The 18,434-nt window shown below is 45.0% G+C and overlaps 1 protein-coding gene across 1 annotated transcript in view; it reads left to right on the top strand.

The window, feature by feature from the left end:
- Positions 1-18,434, top strand: part of VIPR2 (vasoactive intestinal peptide receptor 2) — a 1,121,328-nt gene that overhangs the window by 530,555 nt on the left and 572,339 nt on the right. Inside the window, exon 3 of the mRNA XM_086941506.1 lies at positions 1,861-1,968. Coding sequence (XP_086797632.1) covers positions 1,861-1,968 — 108 coding nt within the window. The remainder of the gene's footprint in view (positions 1-1,860; positions 1,969-18,434) is intronic.

The following is an 18,434-nucleotide window of genomic DNA, read 5'->3' as shown; positions in this document are numbered from 1 at the left end:
TAGGCAAACAGTGAAATTACACATTGTGTTCCTCAAGCCCTACAGACAATTAAGAAGGCAGATTTGTCCTGGTGAATAGCGTAGTGTGTTGTATCGCAGAGTGGAGTTGCATACAGTGGAATAGCCTACAGTGAAGTTGCGTACAGTGGATGGATGGGCATATTATGTATTGTATACAGTGGAGTGTCATAAAATGGAGTGGTGTAGAATGTAATAACACAGTGTAGTGGTATAGAGTGAAATGGTGTAGAGTGGAGTAGGCAGAGTGGAGCGGCGTACAGTGAATTAGCATAGATTGAAGTGGCATATGATGTAGTGATGTAGAGTGGATTGGCGTAAAGTGTAATAGTGTAGTGTGGAGTGACGTAGAGCAGAGTGGCGTAGAGTGTAGTGGTGCACATGACTTTATGGCTATTGAGCCATTTCTTTCTATGATTTGTTAAAATCCAGCAACAAAAGAGAGTGGGAATTTAAATATTACATTTCAATGTATTCTAGTGTTTCGAGTGAGTCCATGGCATAATAGTATTATTTTGTCTGAACTTTGCAGATAATACATCTAATGGCAATTCAGACCTACATTCCATTAGTCGGTGACTCTGATCCCAAAGTTTCTAATACTGGGTAAACCTATACCTCTGAGCATGAAACGTTACTGGCGGTTAAATGTTGGACCCTGGGCTCCAAAGAAACAAGAGATTTCTGGGGGATTTGGGAATGCAATCCCAGATTTATCTTTCTCCCATGGAGCTTCAACCAGAGATTGTGGCTGCTTTCAGCAGCTAGAATCCATTGGTATAACTTGGAACCGTGTAATTCCAATGGATTACTAACTCCTATTACCTGCTGTATCATTAAATTGTAAAGAGAACCTTATGGAATAGACATTGGTTAGCACAGGGTCCCTTGTGTTGGTGAAGTACTGTAGCACTGGTGCAACAAAACTTGAAGGGCCCCCTGCAAAGTACATGTAGGCAGCCTCCCACGGACCCGACCCAGTCAAGAGCTCTCAGGCCAGGTTCCTGCCTCCCGTGCACAGTGATGGAGGGGCCCATTGGAGCTCGGGGGCCCCCGCACCGCAGGGGTTGAGGGGCTATTCTTAGACCATTGTACTGTAGATGACTATAAACAATCATTAACGCATCAGAATGACGAATAGAGCATTCAAATAATCTACAGGAGCTGATTCTCCATTGCTCCAGACTCATTTAAAGGTGGAAGAACAGCTCTCTTTCCAACCTCAGAGCCACAGCTGACTCATTCATCACCAACAGCATCTCCAGTTCTAGGAACCCGGAAAGCATGTGATGGTGGGCTATAGATGTCATGCGCACAATGTTATTCCTGCCGGGAGCACCGTGAAATGTATAATGTTCTCGGCCAGAGAAAAATATGTTTGCTAGGAGAAAATCCCTGCATATCAGGAACATTGATTTAAAAATGTTCAAAGACAAACGTCTGCTTTTGGGGGGTTGATTTTGAAGATGGAAAAAATGTTTACAGTCTTGTCAGGAAAATCACTTTTAACAAAACCTCCTGGCAAAAAGGCAGGCCAGACAGCTTTAAATGACTGCCTAAATCTTTGTAACAATAACTCAACCTAGTCCCATTCTATCATATCAGTGGCACAGCAGTGTTTTGTTACTGAATTGCATCCTCCCCACCATTTGATTAATTGTTGTTTTCGTCTTTAGCTAAAGTTGGTAACGAGAACATGAAAACTTTGTAAGTTTTCTGATGTTTTTATAAGACATTTGCTGCAATGATTGTTTACAAATTGTTACCCTGTGCATGACATGTAGACATAAACGTGTGTTTCCTTCATTGCTTCATTTTTCAAATCAAAACATTTATTTCTAGGCTGCAGAGGAATTTGGGATAATATTACCTGTTGGCGCCCAGCAGAGATTGGCGAAATTGTCACTGTGGCATGCCCATATGTTTTCAGGCATTTCTCCAGAAAAACAGGTACTGTACATTAAATTGATGTAACTCACGTTGCAAGGAAATACTTCTTTAGTTGCTGCATGGTACCAAGGAAGCTTTTTGTCCACATTGTTTGCCTCAAGTGATACACAATTGGCTGTGTTCAGACACAGCTTCTTGCACCCTGGTTTCAACAGAAAACCTTGAGTTAACACTATTTATATTATCATTAATATAACTTTTCTAAAGCGCTATACATAAATACGAAAAAAATGCTACAGATTAAAAAGTAGTGTTGAGCAAGAGAAAAATAGTTTTTTATTTTAACCCCTTGGTTTGTGAAGCTTACTGCCCTGCCCTTCAGAGTGCCGAGCTCTTTTTTGATGTTTGGTACTTTTCGTGGTTAATCCTTTATAACTATTCTCATACAAAAAATATTCCGGACAACCGTGCATTCTTGTTTCCCATATATTGAGGATTTATAAGATACGCAGGGTTTATGGATCCAACATAGAGAAACATGAAAATGGACCAAATATTGCATGTGCTTTTAAGTGGGAGTAAGTGTTGCACAAGAAAGCATGAGCTTCTTCTAAAAATGGCATCTATAAATGTTTTTTTTGTGCTAAACGAAATGAATTCCCAGGTTTCAGGAACAAGCATATTTGTAAAAAAAAAAACACCTTAACCACGGTTTTTGCAGTCTTTTAAGTGGTGGCAATTATGTCGCTATTTGTATTTGGTTTCATGGGGGCATATTACCAAGCAATAGCTAGCGATAATTATCGCTATTGCTTGGTTAGAGACAAAAATTTACCGCAGCGCTGCGGCGATTTTTACCGCAAATAAACCTTGGTATTACCAAGGTTTAACGCAAATGCGGTAAAAATCGCCGCAAAGCATGAATATCGCAGAAAAGTCAGCGATATTCATGCATTAGCGAGCTAATGCTCTTAGCCATGTTATCCACCTCCCATTGGATAACATGGCTAAGAACTGCTCAGGGCAGGTGTTAGCTTTTGGAGATATTCCCGCTTAGCGCGAATATCTCCAAAAGTTGGTAATAGGAGATAGTGATGTTAGCGACTGTTTTCAGTCGCTAACATCTTGGCACGCCCACTTTGCATCTCATTAGTGATAAATATCACTGACATGCAAAGTGGGGCCCAAGATGGTCGCAATCTCCTACTAGCTGTCGCTAACTGGTGTTAGCGGCGGCTAGGTAATAGGGAGATCAACCCCCTTGATAATATGCCCCTTCGTTCTTGCAGTTTGTGGGTGGTTAGAAACTCATAGGCGAACCCAGCATACTAAACATTTGTGAAAAATAGACAAAATGTGGAAATCTGTTAGTTAGCGAAAGTTTCCCCAAAATAACTAATATTAGAAAATACAAATTATTGAAAATAAGTAGGAAAAAATAATTATAGGAGACATATTCGTCTGTAATGTTTGCCCCCAATTTAGAAAAGTAATATACCATTGCATTTCCAGATCCCTATGGTTTCAGAGATATATATCTTATTTGTTGGTTGTAAAAAAACATTTGAAATCCAGAGCATATAACTAAGCTGCAGCTTATAATGATATTTCCTTGTGTATCATCGATGCAACAATTCACATGGTTACATCTAATACATTTTAAAAATGTGCATGAAGGAAAGCAATTCAGTTTAAAATTTAACTGAATTTAGGAATATTGATTACTTATACAGCTGTGATTTTCGAATTATCCGTACTTTCTTGTGAATCAGAGGGCTTTTTGCAAAATGTGTACCTTCTTGCACACTATCTTACAATTTGAATAAAAAATGGAGAGAAATTCCAATAATAATAACTAACCCCGGGCAAAATTCAAGTTAGGCTGGCATAATTCAAGTATCTGAGAATCCTTGCATTACAATTATGAGACAAAATTCCTTAAATTTTGCCATTATACCACGTTGCATAATCACACCACAAACAACCAGAATGTGAGTGGCTGTTTTTCATGGAAACTGTGTTTTTCAACTTTTTTATAGTATGGAATGAGTCCTCACTTCAAGGATTGAGACATTGAATGCTAAAATATAGCACTAAATAATAGATTTTGCATAATTGTTTCACATAATTTTTCAAAAATTTGCAAATGAAGAGAATTTTTCACACTCCTAATATTAGACTATTACGTATTCCTGTACTTTTGCCAATAGAAACGGTACCCCACTTGTGTGGCTTTACCTATCGCCTGAGATAGGTAAGGTCTTAAAATGCAACAGGGAGATACCAAAATATTTACCTTGCATATTGTCCCATTTTGGCAATGTGGGGAGCTGCAGTAGTTGTGCCCGGGCTCAGTTGACACTAAATGAAACCTAAATGCAGACATTTCTGAAAACTGGACACCCATGAGTGTCAGGTAGGTGTGACTAACATGGATCACGCAAAGTTTTAATTCCCAGAATGTTTTGCAAACATCAAACATTGTCTAGAAAACATGCATTTTCCTCATACGTCTGTGAGGGAAAGTTCCAGAATGTGTGGGACTACTCCATTAATGACAAACAATCAATTTTAAAAATCTATCTCCCAATGTGTTCTAAGGTTTCAGGCTGGTCAAAAAATTCAGGATCCCTTATATCACCCAAAACGTCTTAAATATAATTTAGGCACAGTGTTTGAAAGGCGAAGTGAGATTTAAGGCAATCCCTAATAATCACACGATTAAGGGTACTTTGCTCGATGGACCAAACGTTATGCCACAATAAAGCTGGCAAAATCTTGGCTAAATCAGTTAAAAAAGGTAGCCCGAGCTCAGCATGGCATACATAGGAGCAACTACTAGGTACCGCTAGACGATACGTTAAAAAGGCATTTTCCACTAATTGCAAAGTTTCACCAAACCCCTGCCCCATATAAGGTTTTTGATAAACATTTTGATTTATAGATCATTATAGTTCTTTAGGCGGTTTTCTGCCAAGTTTGCTTGAGAAATTGCACAGAGCTGTAGTAGTTTTCATGAATTGGAGCTTCCATGCACTAATAGCTTGTCTATACAAGCCGCCCTGGTCAAATAAAATACTCAAATAGGAAAAGGACTTGGCAAAGCTAATCTTCGCTTCTTCAATGGTTATATCAGGAACCTCTAAGCTTTGGTTGAGTCACACCCTGCCTATGTCCCACAGCCCCCTCGGAACAGCGGAGACAGCCATTTTGACGACCGATGTTGGGGTCATGAATCCTTTCGGATCTGCCCCTTCGCTGACTAAACCGCTGGTTGCTTGCTCCCTGAGAGCCATCAGCCTCAACACCTCTGCACACTCTGGCCCTTTCATGAGATAATTCACTAGCTGAACCTCTAGATAGGCACCATTTCCTCCATATCTGGTCCTAGTCAGCCATCTTAAAACTTCCTATATTGTTAGAACCAGAATAGAAGAGGTCCTCACGAGTCCTTCCGCATAAAAATAGAAAGAGGACAGATTGAACGTGAGCAGCGACCATCTTGGCATGGGGACACTTTCATCAGCCCTTCTACATAACAGCTGAATGAGGACTGGAAATCTTCACTGTTTTAATTTGAGCAATCCCCTCACAATTAAAACAGCAGTATTGTGGAACATTTGAGAGGGGTCAGTAGATCATAAACTGCAACCGCTGTATATAAATCTCTCATTCCCATTCCCAAACAAAATTTCTTTGCAGAACATTCTTTAAGAAGTTCCAAGTAGGACCGATCTTTGTGCATCTAACACTGCAGTAAAGCTAAAGGTAGGACTTCCTCATAACTCTTCCACAACCCAAAAAATCAGTCTTACTGGAATGGTCCTTCCCATAACACCTTCTATTAGATTGTATTTTTTATCTACCTCCACCCACGTCCACCTGTAGCTTTCATAGAATCACTTACTTGCTCAACTATCACCATCTGATTTACTCGCTCAATCTGCTGCCTGCTTCACTTTGACCACTACCTACCTTCTGATTCAAGTTCCTTCTCACCCCCTTGAGCACGAAAAGTGCTCCCCCCTTTCAACCCTCATCATGGACCTCTCTCAAAATGAAATTAAGTCCTGACCCTACAGGATGCCTTCACTGTGAACTATCCATCCAAACCTCTCAAAAAATGTGTCAAAAAAACCAAACACCGACTACTTAAATATAGACCTGAAACATTAATCTCCGATGTCTACGTCTGCCCATTAAAGGGCATTCTTACTAATGACCTCATTTTGTACACCTGAAAACAGGCATGCTGGTGGAAGGCCATCTTCTCCCTGCTTCGAATAAAGGTCTCTAGGAAAACCCCTCACGGTCTCAAATTAATAACCTCACCCTCACTTTTCCTCAAAGCTAATGCCACCATCACCCTCTACAATAATGGTATCATTCTCATACAAGCCTCTAAGCCCAACCTTGCTAAAATGGATTATATCTTCCCTACCCTCAAGATAGCAGTGACTGCTAAATCCTCTGATCCTTCTATACACCCTTCTAGTTCAGTTGACCTTTCCCTCCGTCTCATGGAATACATCTAGATCGCACAATTCCTCTCACTCAATAGATGTCTCTGAGGAGACTCCATCCTCCATAGTAGCCTCGCGCACCAAGCGACCTTCATCTCATCCGGTTGGCAGGCTTAATGTTTCACCCATCTCTCTGTTTGCAAGCCAGATTCTTGGCGTCTCCTTCATCGGGATGCCCTCTCAAGACATACCCCCTTCAATCAATCAATCAATCAGTGACACTTATAAAGCGCGCTACATACCCGTAGGGTCTCAAGGCGCTGGGGGGGGGGAGGTGCCGCTACTGCTCGAACAGCCAGGTCTTCAGCTTCTTCCTGAAGGAGAGGTGGTCTTGGGTCAGGCGCAGGTCGGTCGGGAGGGAGTTCCAGGTCTTGGCGGCCAGGTAGGAGAAGGACCTTCCTCCTGTAGTCGCTCTTCGGATGCGGGGGACGGTGGCGAGGGCGTGGTTGGCTGATCGGAGGTGGCGTTTGGGAGCGTAGAAGTTGATCCGGCTGTTGAGGTAGCTCGGGCCTTGGTCGTGTAGGGCTTTGTGTGCGTGGGTGAGGAGGCGGAAGGTGATTCTTTTGTTGACGGGGAGCCAGTGAAGGTCTCTCAGATGTCCGGAGATGTGGCTGGTTCGTGGGATGTCGAGGATGAGTCTGGCTGAGGCGTTCTGGATCCACTGGAGTCTCTTCTGGAGCTTGGCGGTGGTACCGGCGTAGAGGGCGTTGCCGTAGTCCAGTCGGCTGGTGACGAGGGCCTGGGTGACGGTCTTCCTGGTCTCGGTGGGGATCCACCAGAAGATCTTCCGTAGCATGCGTAGGATGTTGAAGCACGCCGAGGAGACGTTGTTGACTTGCCTGGTCATGGAGAGGGAGGAGTCCAGGATGAAGCCCAGGTTGCGTGCATGGTCTGTCGGTTTGGGTGCGGTGCCCAGGGCGGGAGGCCACCAGGAGTCGTCCCAGGCGGAGGGTGAGGGGCCCAGGATGAGGACCTCCGTCTTGTCCGAGTTCAGTTTCAGGCGGCTGGTCGTCATCCACTCGGCTACCTCTTTCATCCCTTCGTGCAGGTTGGCTCTGGCGGCGGCGGGGTCGTTGGTCAGGGAGAGGATCAGCTGGGTGTCGTCGGCGTAGGAGATTATGCTGAGGTGGTGTTTGCGTACGATGGCCGCGAGGGGGCTCATGTAGACGTTGAAGAGGGTGGGGCTCAGAGATGATCCTTGAGGGACGCCGCAGATGACTTCGGAGGCCTCTGACTTGAACGGTGGTAGGCGGACTCTCTGTGTTCTTCCGTTGAGGAAGGAGATGATCCATTCCAGCGCCTTGTCCTGGATTCCGATGTTGCTGAGGCGCCGTACTAGGGTGCGGTGGCAGACCGTGTCGAATGCCGCGGAGAGGTCTAGGAGGATGAGGGCCGCTGTTTCTCCATTGTCCATCAGGGCTCGGATGTCATCGGTGGCGGCGATGAGGGCGGTCTCGGTGCTGTGATTTGCTCGGAAGCCGGACTGTGAGGGGTCGAGGGATCCATTCGTCTCGAGGAAGGCGGCCATCTGCTTGTTGACGGTCTTCTCGATGACTTTGGCTGGAAACGGGAGGAGCGAGATGGGGCGGTAGTTCTTGAGGTCTGTGGGGTCCGCTGTTGGTTTCTTGAGTAGAGCGCTGAGTTCGGCGTGTTTCCAGCTCTCAGGGAAGATGGTGGTGTCGAAGGATGTGTTGATGATGTCTCGCAGGTGGGGTGCGATGACAGCGTCGGCCTTGTTGAAGACGTGGTGAGGGCAGGGGTCGGTCGGTGATCCGGAGTGGATGGAGTTCATCGTGCGGATGGTGTCTTCGGTGCTGATCGGGGTCCAGGCGTGGAGGGTGGTGGTGGGGGGTGGTAGGTCGGTCATGGTGTGCGTTGGTTGGTTGCAGAAGCTGTTGTGTATGTCCGCGATCTTGTTGTGGAAGTATGAAGCGAGGGAGTTGCAGAGGTCTTGCGATGGGGTGATGTCGTTGTTTCCTGCGCTGGGGTTGGAGAGCTCTTTCACGATGTTGAAGAGTTCCTTGCAGTTGTGTGCGTTGTTGTCCAACCGGTCCTTGAATGCTGTTTTCTTATCATCATCCTCACGGAAACCTGGCTAAATCCTTCCTCCACCCCATATTAGATCTCCTAGTACATCCTAGACATGACATAATCGTCTAGACAGAACCGCGAAACACGGCGGTGGACTAGCCTCTATTCACCGGAACACACTATCTGTCTTTCACATGGAGACCTCCACCTCATTCGTAGTCGAATACCTTTGCCTCAACATCTCTAGTAATCATCTCCGTTTGCAAACTTCATACTTTCTACCATCATCCTGGCAATAACGTCCTCTTCATTGACCAACTAATAGAAATTGTCCCTCCAATGACGACCACTCAATATCCCAAATCTACCTATCGAATGTAAAAATGCCTAGTCTTCCCAAGATGACTTGAATGATGTACACAATCTCACGGACTTCTATAACTCTACTATTTCTCGTATCATGGATTCAATCGCACCTCTACAACAAAATACCGCCTTCAAACTCTCCATACCCTGGTTCAACGACAACCTAAACTCTGATCTCCGCAACTTAAGGACAGCTGAACGTCTATGGAGACCAAACCTTCTGTATACTATCTAAAATCCTTAGATCGGTCAGGAGTTCCTACAATAAAATACCATGATGACTAAGGCCGATTATTTTCAGAGCCCAACTTAGACAAGCCTCAAATCATCCTAAAAAACATTTTGAAATTGTGAAACAGCAATCAGTGACAGCACCCAATTAATGTTAATGTTAATGTTAATGTTAACAATTTGTTAAAGCGCAAAACAGCTGCCCCAGCAACGGAGCGTCCCGGCGCTGAACCTAAACAGTACCTGAGAGGAGGGAGAAAACCGCAGAAGAATTAGATGATGGAGAAAAGGTGGGTTTTAAGTTCCTTTCGAAAGGTAGTCAGGTTGGTCAGGGTGCGGATATGCAGAGGCAGAGAGTTCCAAAGTTTTGCCCCTAAAACTTTGAAAGAGCGGCCGCCCATTCTGCAAAGCTTGGTTCGAGGGACCGTCACCAGGTGCTGTCCCAGCGAGCGCAAGGTGCGCTGGGGAGTGTAGGGTACTAGAAGCGGGCGTAGGAGTTCAGGGCCGTCTGAATTAAGAATTTTAAATGCAGTGGTGAGAGTTTTGAATTGAATTTGGGATTCAATTGACAGCCAGTGTAATTTCCGGATGGTGGCTCTGGCAGAGCACCATCGCGGAAGGCCAACCACAGCCCTGGCGGCCGAGTTCTGAACTCGTTGCAACCGTGCTAGTTCTGTTTTATTCGCCCCTAAGAATAGAACATTGGCATAGTCCAGCCGAGCAAGGATAATGGATTGGAGGATAAGTTGGCGAGTTCTGGAGTCGAAGAAACCGAGTATCGGACTGAGACTCCTCAGTAGACCCACACACGTAGCTGCCACTTTCTTTGTGTGGGACTGGAAGTTGAGTGAGGAGTCCAGCCAGACGCCTAGGTTCTTCACAACATTTTTTGGCACTGGAGTGGGGCCAAGCAGAGAGGGCCACCAATGATCGCTCCAGTGACCGGGGTTTTTACCGAGGAGAAGCACCTCAGTTTTCCCAGCGTTCAGTTGAAGGCAGTTGCGCGTCATCCACTGCGCAACTGCCGCTAAGCCATCCCTGAATTTAGCAGCCGAAGTTGATGGGCCCTCAGAAAGAGTGATGACCAGCTGTGTGTCGTCGGTGTACGACACCAGCGTGAGGTCCCACTCTTTTTCCACTACTGCAAGAGGCTGGACGTAAAGGTTAAAAAGGGATGGACTTAGCGCCGAGCCCTGAGGGACTCCCTGTTCGATGGAATGGGGTTGGGAGATGTATGGTGGGGCTGAAACTCGAAAGGACCTGTCTTCAGGAAGGACTGGAACCACTCGAGGGCGAGCTCATCGATCCCTATGGCCTCAAGTCGTTTCAGCAGGATATTGTGTGAGACAAAGGCCGCGCTGAGATCCAGCAGGATCAGCGTGGCACTTTGACCGGCGTCTAGAACGCCCCGGAGGTGTTCAGTGGTGGTCAACAGAGCCGACTCAGTGCTGTGACCTGGCCTGAAACCATTTTGGGATGGGTCCAGGACGTGATTTTGCGCCATGTGATGGGATAGTACTTTATTCCCCTGGGCTTCTGCCAGTTTAGACGCCCATGGGAGCTGCAAAATGGGTCTGAAGTTTTCTGGCTTTGTGGGATCCAGTGTGGGCTTTTTAATGATAGGGGAGACCCATGCTAGTTTCCAACAGGTGGGAACCACAGCTGAGGAAAAAGAAATATTGAGTAGGCTGGCAAGGGGGGGGGGGAGAAATCAAGTGAGTCCAAGAATTTGGCTGGTCTCATGGGATCTGTGGGGGAGCCAGATCTGTGGGGGAGCCAGACTTAACCTGTCTGCACAGTGTAGCAAGGTCGTCGAGGGATATGTCAGGTATTCTTGACAGTCTAGACATACCAACCGCAGGGTTGAGAGTGTTTAGTGAAGCAGGCTCATCTTGTGGAAAAGTGATGTAGATCTTCCTCACTTTTTCAATGAAAAAGGTGGCAAGGTCTTCGCACTGTTTCGAAGAGGTAATACAGGAGACTGGGTTGGAAGCATTTTGGAGGTTTTGAACGAGTTTGAAGATCGTTTTGGTGGGGTTGGAGCTTAATTTGATTTCCTTTGCATAAAAGGAGGCGCGGGTGGTGCGAATCGCTTTGTGATACATTCGTAGTTTAGATAGGTAGAGGACTTTATCGCTATCCAGATAGTTTTTTCTCCATCCGCGTTCAGCTTTTTTGCATTCCTTCCGCATGGTTTTGAGCGTCTCATTGTACCATGGGTTTGTAGGGGAACTGCGGGTTTTGGTCCATGTAGCCGGGATTAAGGTGTCAAGCCCTGTGACGATCCAGTCGTGGAAAGCAGCATAGGCTGTATTAATGTCAATTACAATTGACAATGACAATTACAAATACAAATGACAATTACATTGACTCAGCAGACAATTCACCTTCTTGCACCGATCTGGCTATCTTCTTTATGGAGAAAACTAAACTCACCAGTCTTGACTTTGAAGCAAAGAGGTCCATTCTTACATCATTTGAGACTTTGGCTCATCCTGTCCTCTCTGTGAGTCTAAAGCCTCTCAGTATTAGCACTAAGCACAAGGCCACGTGGGGCTCCTTCTCTCCCCTCAGTGAAAATGACATCTACAAAACCCTTCTTAGCATTAACCCTTCTAATCACTTCAGCGACCCACTGCCACCATCTGTCTTTAAAGAAATCAAGGAGGCCCTCATCCCCCTCTGGCCAAAGATTGTCAACGCCTCCTTATCTCAAGACAAGATCCCAGAATGTCTAAAAGCAACTCAGGTTTCACCCATTCTAAAAAAAACGTATGCGGACAGATCTGATCTCAACAACTTCCGTCCCATCTCCAACATCCCTACTCTGACTAAGCACCTAGAAAAATGTGTTCAATCGTAACTGGCTTTAGGAGTGGTCACAGTACTGAATTGGCACTCATTCACATTACGGATGACATCTTCAAAATTTTAGACCATAATGAATCCTGCCTCCTAATCCTCCTTGATCTTTCCTCTACATTCGACGCGGTCAAACACGATAACCTCTTAGCCATTCTGGAACACAGGATGGGCCTTTCTGGTCTGATATTGCAATGGTTCTTTTCTTTCCTTCACAATAGATTCCAAAGAGTTAAGGTGAATCATGCACTATCCCAACTGTCTACAGTCTCCATTGGGTCCCACAAGGATCTGCCTTTTCTCCCATGCTCTAAAATTTTCCTGGAACCGCTAGCAAATGCTCTATCATCAATGAACATTCTTTTACATATGTATGCGGATGACATACAACTTTATTTGAAAATCAATTCCTCTGAAGACTTCATCTCACTCAATTCCTCCTTGACGATTACTCAAAACTGGCTGACTGAAAACCACCTCCACCGCTAAAACAGAATTGCTTCTCATATCCCCTCCCAAGCACACCCCCAAGATTTACCTCTGGAAAAAACACCTCTCTACCTTTCAACTGCTCCCCGCATATCATCGACTTAGCTAAATCTCTTGAAATCACCCTAGACTCGCACTTGAACGTGAAGAAAAATATTAGCAAGATGTGTAAGGGTGCAAAGCACCAAATGAGGATTCTTAGAAACTTAAAACCATTCCTCCCTCAAGAGAACTTCACGCAGGTGGTACAAGCGTTTGTCCTACCAAGGCTAGACTATGGGAGCGCGACGCTCTGCGGCCTCCCTAAATATACCTTGGCCCCACTCAGGGCTTCGTTGAATGCCGCTGCCAGACTGATCACTGATACAAAAAGAAAGGAACACATTTCCCCAGCCCTATGATCTCTAAAGTGGTTACCCTACGAAACAAAAATACAACTGAAGATTCCTTGTTTGATGCACAAAGCCCTCCACTTCAAAACCACAGGCTACCTGGCCCAAAAACAGGAACTATCAGGAGGGGGCAGACCATCAAGAAGTGCAAAATCTCTACTACTGAAACCTCAGACCTTTCGCAAAAAGAGAATAAGACTCAGAGCCTTCTCTGGCTCTGCACCGAAGAAATGGAACTCTCTTCCACCGGAAATCAGCAGAATCCCCTACATGCCTGCTTTCAAATATTAAGTAAAAACAATCCTAATGAACAAGTTCCTACCGTAAATGGCCATGGTTTGTCTATTTGCTATATGTCCTTTGATTTCCCTTTTTTGTCTGCTTAACAACTGCATTGTCATTGATGTTCTGCCTTACCTTATTAAGTAATTTGCTTTTGTATCCATGTACATTCTTAGTAGCTCACTATGTTACCCTCTCGTAACCAATCTGCAATGTCCCCTTTACTATGTTTTTCCCTTCCATTACTGTGAAGCAATCTTGTAGTGTAGTTCCTATATTCCCAATATGCTCTGCGCATTGGAATAATATATCCTATAGATTAGACGTAGGACTGAGGTCTACTAGGTCTCTATTGAATATACTAGACTTAATTGTGAATGCCAGCTAGCTCAGAGGTCACTAGAAACCTTCTCGAATGAACAAGAAAGGATTCGTTTCTGACAACCGCATAAACATGACAACTTTGTTTCCCCAAGATAAAACTGATCATCAAAGTCTTGGAAACAATAGATAGATATTTCACTCAGTCAATCGTGCATGCTTCGCTTCACCAGAGGTGCAGAGAAATAGATAGACGGGCGTTTTCAATAAAAGGATTTATTGAACAATCTTCTTTCTCAAGCATAAGAAATAAACTGTTACAATCGTAAAACTGGTTGTAAAATAGAACGCATACAGTATAACAAGTAGAATAAAATAATACTGTAAGAGCATTGTATGGTTCCATAACAGAGGCTAAAAGTACTCAACTGGTGCTTCTAAATTACGCCTACACTGGTGTACCTAACCTAAGCTTAGTACGAGGGAAGAAGTAAGTGAGGTGTAGCATAAATGTAGTATTCTTTTGCCAAGAATTTGTCCAAGATTTCTCTTGGGGTCTAATCAGCTCCGTACCTTAGTTTAGAATGGAGAAGGTCAGTCTCTGGACTCGATTTCCCAACAACCCACAAGGGTAGCTTGGAAACACTGGAGCTGGATTTCTCGGCAGGAGAAAAGACAGCGTCTCTCTCAGTGCGTCTGCTGGAGGGTCGGCTTCGTTCGTCACTTGCTGTAGCAGGATGCGTCAGGCAAGTAGATAGTCGAACTGCTCCAAACCAACGTGTGTTTGCTAAGACAAGTGTGGACATATTTATACCTTGAAGTTACCAAGTTTGACGTAAAGGTGGACATAATAACGTCATCAAAGAGTCTCAGTTCTTTGAAAATTCCATGAGTTCCTGGACAAGTCAGTTTTCGAGCAAGGGAAAGTCCCTAGCTGCTAAAGCCGAGTTTTCAAAGAAATCATTGTAGATTTTTGGAACTAGTGGAAGTAGTCCTGCCGTATTTGGACTGCATGAGCTATGCCTAAATATGGTATGATTTCTATGCCTATATAAGGATATGGTGATTCATACCTATATAAGGACATGAATCGGGAAAATTACAATAGGGTCCTAAAATGATACATAACACTCTGATACCCTTTGGGTTCTTGTTCGCGCTAAACAAAACTTTTTAAATAAATAAAAACATTTCAAAGACCTTTTCCCACACTTCATAATAAAAGAAATATCTTTGTTAACTAACAGGCCTAAACTCTGTATATATTTAGCAAAGCTCGTTAATAATCATTGGAGCCCTAACTGAGAACGTGCCATGAGGACTGCATTGTCAGCATACAGGAGGACAGGAATCGGGAGATGGCCAATTTGTGGGAGATCTAAACACTGGTCTATCAAAAAACTTCATATACAACATTGGACCTGTTCACACAGTGAATATCTTCCCCATCTATTGTAATTTTTGTTGGGCCAGCGGTTAAGGTTATACCATCTGTGCTTTAAGGATCTGGGTCACCACTTTCAAACACATTTTAAAAAAGAACTGTTGCATTGATTTCAACTAATGTCACCCCCTATCAATCCCCTCTCCTGTGAAGAGAGTCCTTTAGATAAGGGTGAAGAAGAATAAGAAAAAATGTGTGAGGGGGCTGGTGGTGGCTCACGGGAGTAACACCATGGGGGTAAGCAGGAAGGTACTTGCCCGCTACCTCAGGTTCTCATCATCAGCAACCATCAGTCCCAAACAAAAAATTGTGAAAGTGAGAAAGAAAAAAGATGAACACTGGTGCTAGGATGTCAAACACTGCCTGTACATCAGTGGAAAATCCGATGTACCGCAGGATCAACCCCACAATGAGGACTACGGGGCCTGAACCGTAGCTCCGCTTGTCCCAAATTAAAACCGAGTTGGTCACACTGGCTAAAGGACTTTTATTCACTGCTGTGTGTCTGCTCATTTAAAAGCCGACATGTTTCATTGTACAAAGAAAACTCATGGCAATTTCATCAGGGCGTGGGTCTGTCACTCCACCCTGCACCAATTATTTTGTATTTGTTAGTGTTCCTGTGGGAGACATAGGTAGAAAATAACGCAACATCATCAATTGGCACCTGGTCAATAAAACTGGTATTTTCATTATTATTAAAAACCATAGGTTGTCATAAGCATTTACCGGGATAAAGCCCCTTACGGGCATACCTGTACCCTCATGCACGTGTGAGTATGTGCTTAGTCACTATCTCACTAGCTGTCACCTTCACTGCTACCGTCAGTCTGTAAAACATAATATGTTTTGGTGAAACACAACAATATTCCAACTGACATATACATTGTATGGCGAATATCACTCATGGTATGTCAGATTATGTTAAATCCCTGATTCTTACACTTGTTGTTTTTGGGGAAGATTGTTAAGCTGTATCTTAGGGTTAAAATCAGGCTGCACACCATCCCCTAGTTTATACTCAAATCCTCACTATGTTATACAATTACCTTTTTGTGGTGCAATCCCGTACACTATTTATAAAGGTATATCAATATCGGTTCTGCAGGTTGTAACAGATCTAACTTGCTCACTGCTGGTGTGTCATTTACTGCTCCTGGTGAAATGTATCGCCGGCACCCCAGCGCTCCTTCTCACAAAGAACGCTGCATCTCTTTAAGGTGCGGTGCATGCCCGCCAGCATATTTACTTGTCTTTGCCTGTCCACCGCCATTCGCTTACATAGCAAGCAATTTTCTTCTCTGCCCTACCAAAAAACCCACTGAATGCTTACCGTGACCTCGTAGGTGTGTAGCGATGTCTCAGCACCTTACAGGTTTGGTGCGCGGTAGAGGTTTGTATGTTTGCGAATATGTCACGTCATCACGCGGGTCACGTGCTCTCCGTTCCCAAACCAACCTGTGGATGTAAGCACGGACGCCATCTTATGATGTACTACAGAAGCCGTGTTTTAATCAGTATTACAAAATATGCATAAATGCCAGTGCGCAAACGTGGAGCAAAACATAATTCTTTGTTTTTGTTATTTTTGCATGTGATTAGTACTCTCCCCGAATCATGGAAGGAACTCAATTAAATCTGGTTTTCAAGCCTGTCCAGATGTATAGCTGTAGCCGGGGCAGGGGGGCTAGGGATACTCACAGTGGTAACAACAGGCTCAACAGACACTTGACCAGTATACCGTTTTAAACTGGGTTTTATTTTTAAGGTTCACTTGGTACGGAACGTAAGTCTCTCCCTCGCAAACTCAATTTTATCCGTGGTGGTGGTCTTCGGGACACGCAGGTTTACAGCTCGAATTTCCAGGGCACGCAAGATGGTTCAGCGTCGTACTACTCCAGGAAGGCTACAGGCTGCTAGATGATTCTCGTCTCCCGGTCCGGCAACATGGAAGAGAATGGACAGAGGGAGGCCGTTAGTCGCTATATCTGATAAGTGTTTGCACCCAAGGGATTCCCGTGAATGTGAGGGACACCGGTGTATATACAAACACTCCAGTGCAAAACACGTGGCTTAGTAAGGAGAGGAGTGCGGTACGAAGGGTAGGTACGGTAATCGGAAAGGGGGAGCTGGAAGAGAAGGGAAGAAGGGAACACAGAGGAAAGAACGTACAGGGGCTTTTTACACTATTCACTCGGGGCACTCTTTCTCCCCACCCAGGCTGCCCAACGCCTCCGTACCTGGTTAAGCCACACTCCTCCCCCGGGAGTGTGGCACGGCGAATCGCAGTATCGTTGGCCTCCTGGCTTTCCGTCTTCTTCTCGTCCTCGGTTTTCTCCCACGTCTTCTTCCTCCGGTAGGTGCGCTTCGTGTCCTCTGTCCGTTGGTTCGCCGATGACGTCACACGCCGCGTACAGGGCTTCCCCTGTTTTCAACCATCCAGGACTCTCGACGTCAGTAGAAGGCGGGGCTTCTTGGAAGTCGTCGAACTCCCACTTAAAGGGGCTTGAGCACGTTTCTTCGGACTGATCTACTTCCCAATCATTCTTCTGAGTCGCAGTCTGTAGATTAGAAGGGTCACAGTCAGGGTTCCACCATTCCACACGACCACTCATCCCGACCCTGTTACACTGCTCCCCCCTAGGATTCTCCCGATCGGGGAGAATAGGAGTTCTCGACAGGAAGTCTGCATTACCATTCTGGACCCCCTTCCGGTGCACTATATGAAAGGAGAACGGTTGAAGGAACAGAAACCACCTCAACACCCTGGAGTTTTGTGACATGTTTTTTTGCATCCACTGTAACGGAGCATGGTCCGAAAACAGTGTAAAAGGCTTCCCTTCAAGATAGTACCTCAACTTGTCCACAGACCAGCGGATCGCCAAGCATTCCTTTTCCACCGTTGGATATTTACATTCCCTCGGGTGTAATTTTCGACTGATGAAGAGAATGGGGTGTTCAATCCCATCGTCATCTGTTTGCGACAGCACTGCCCCTATTCCTACATCAGAGGCATCGGTAGCTAACGAGAAGGGTTTCTCAAAGTCTGGTGGAATCAAGACAGGACTTGAGGTAATGGACGTTTTTAAGTTTTCAAAAGCTTCTTTAGCCTCCTTGGAAGGGCAGTTCCCTAGATTGTTCTTGGAGGTATGTTTCAGAAGGTCAGTTAAAGGAGCTGCAGTCTCTGCAAAATTCATTATGAACCTCCTATAGTAGCCTATCAATCCCAGGAAAGCACGAAGTTCTTTTTTTGTGGATGGGAAAGGGGTACCGGTGATAGCTTTTATTTTCTCCTCTTGAGGAGCGATGACCCCCTCTCCTAGCATGAACCCCAAATACTTCACTCTGGGAAAGGCTGCACGAGATTTTTTTGAATTTATGTGCAGTCCTGCATTTTGTAGGTCTTGTAGTATATTGGCAATATGACCTAGATGATCCTTCCATGTCCTGCTGAAAATGACGATATCATCTAGATATACCGAACTATACTTGGTATGAGGGGCTAATACGGTGTTCATGAGTCTCTGGAAAGTGGCCGGGGCTCCATGGAGCCCGAATGGTAACACAGTAAACTCGAACAACCCA

The sequence above is a fragment of the Lissotriton vulgaris genome, chromosome 10, assembly GCF_964263255.1.
Source record: "Lissotriton vulgaris chromosome 10, aLisVul1.2, whole genome shotgun sequence".
NCBI lineage: Eukaryota > Metazoa > Chordata > Amphibia > Caudata > Salamandridae > Lissotriton > Lissotriton vulgaris.
This window is presented reverse-complemented; position numbering and strand designations above follow the sequence as displayed.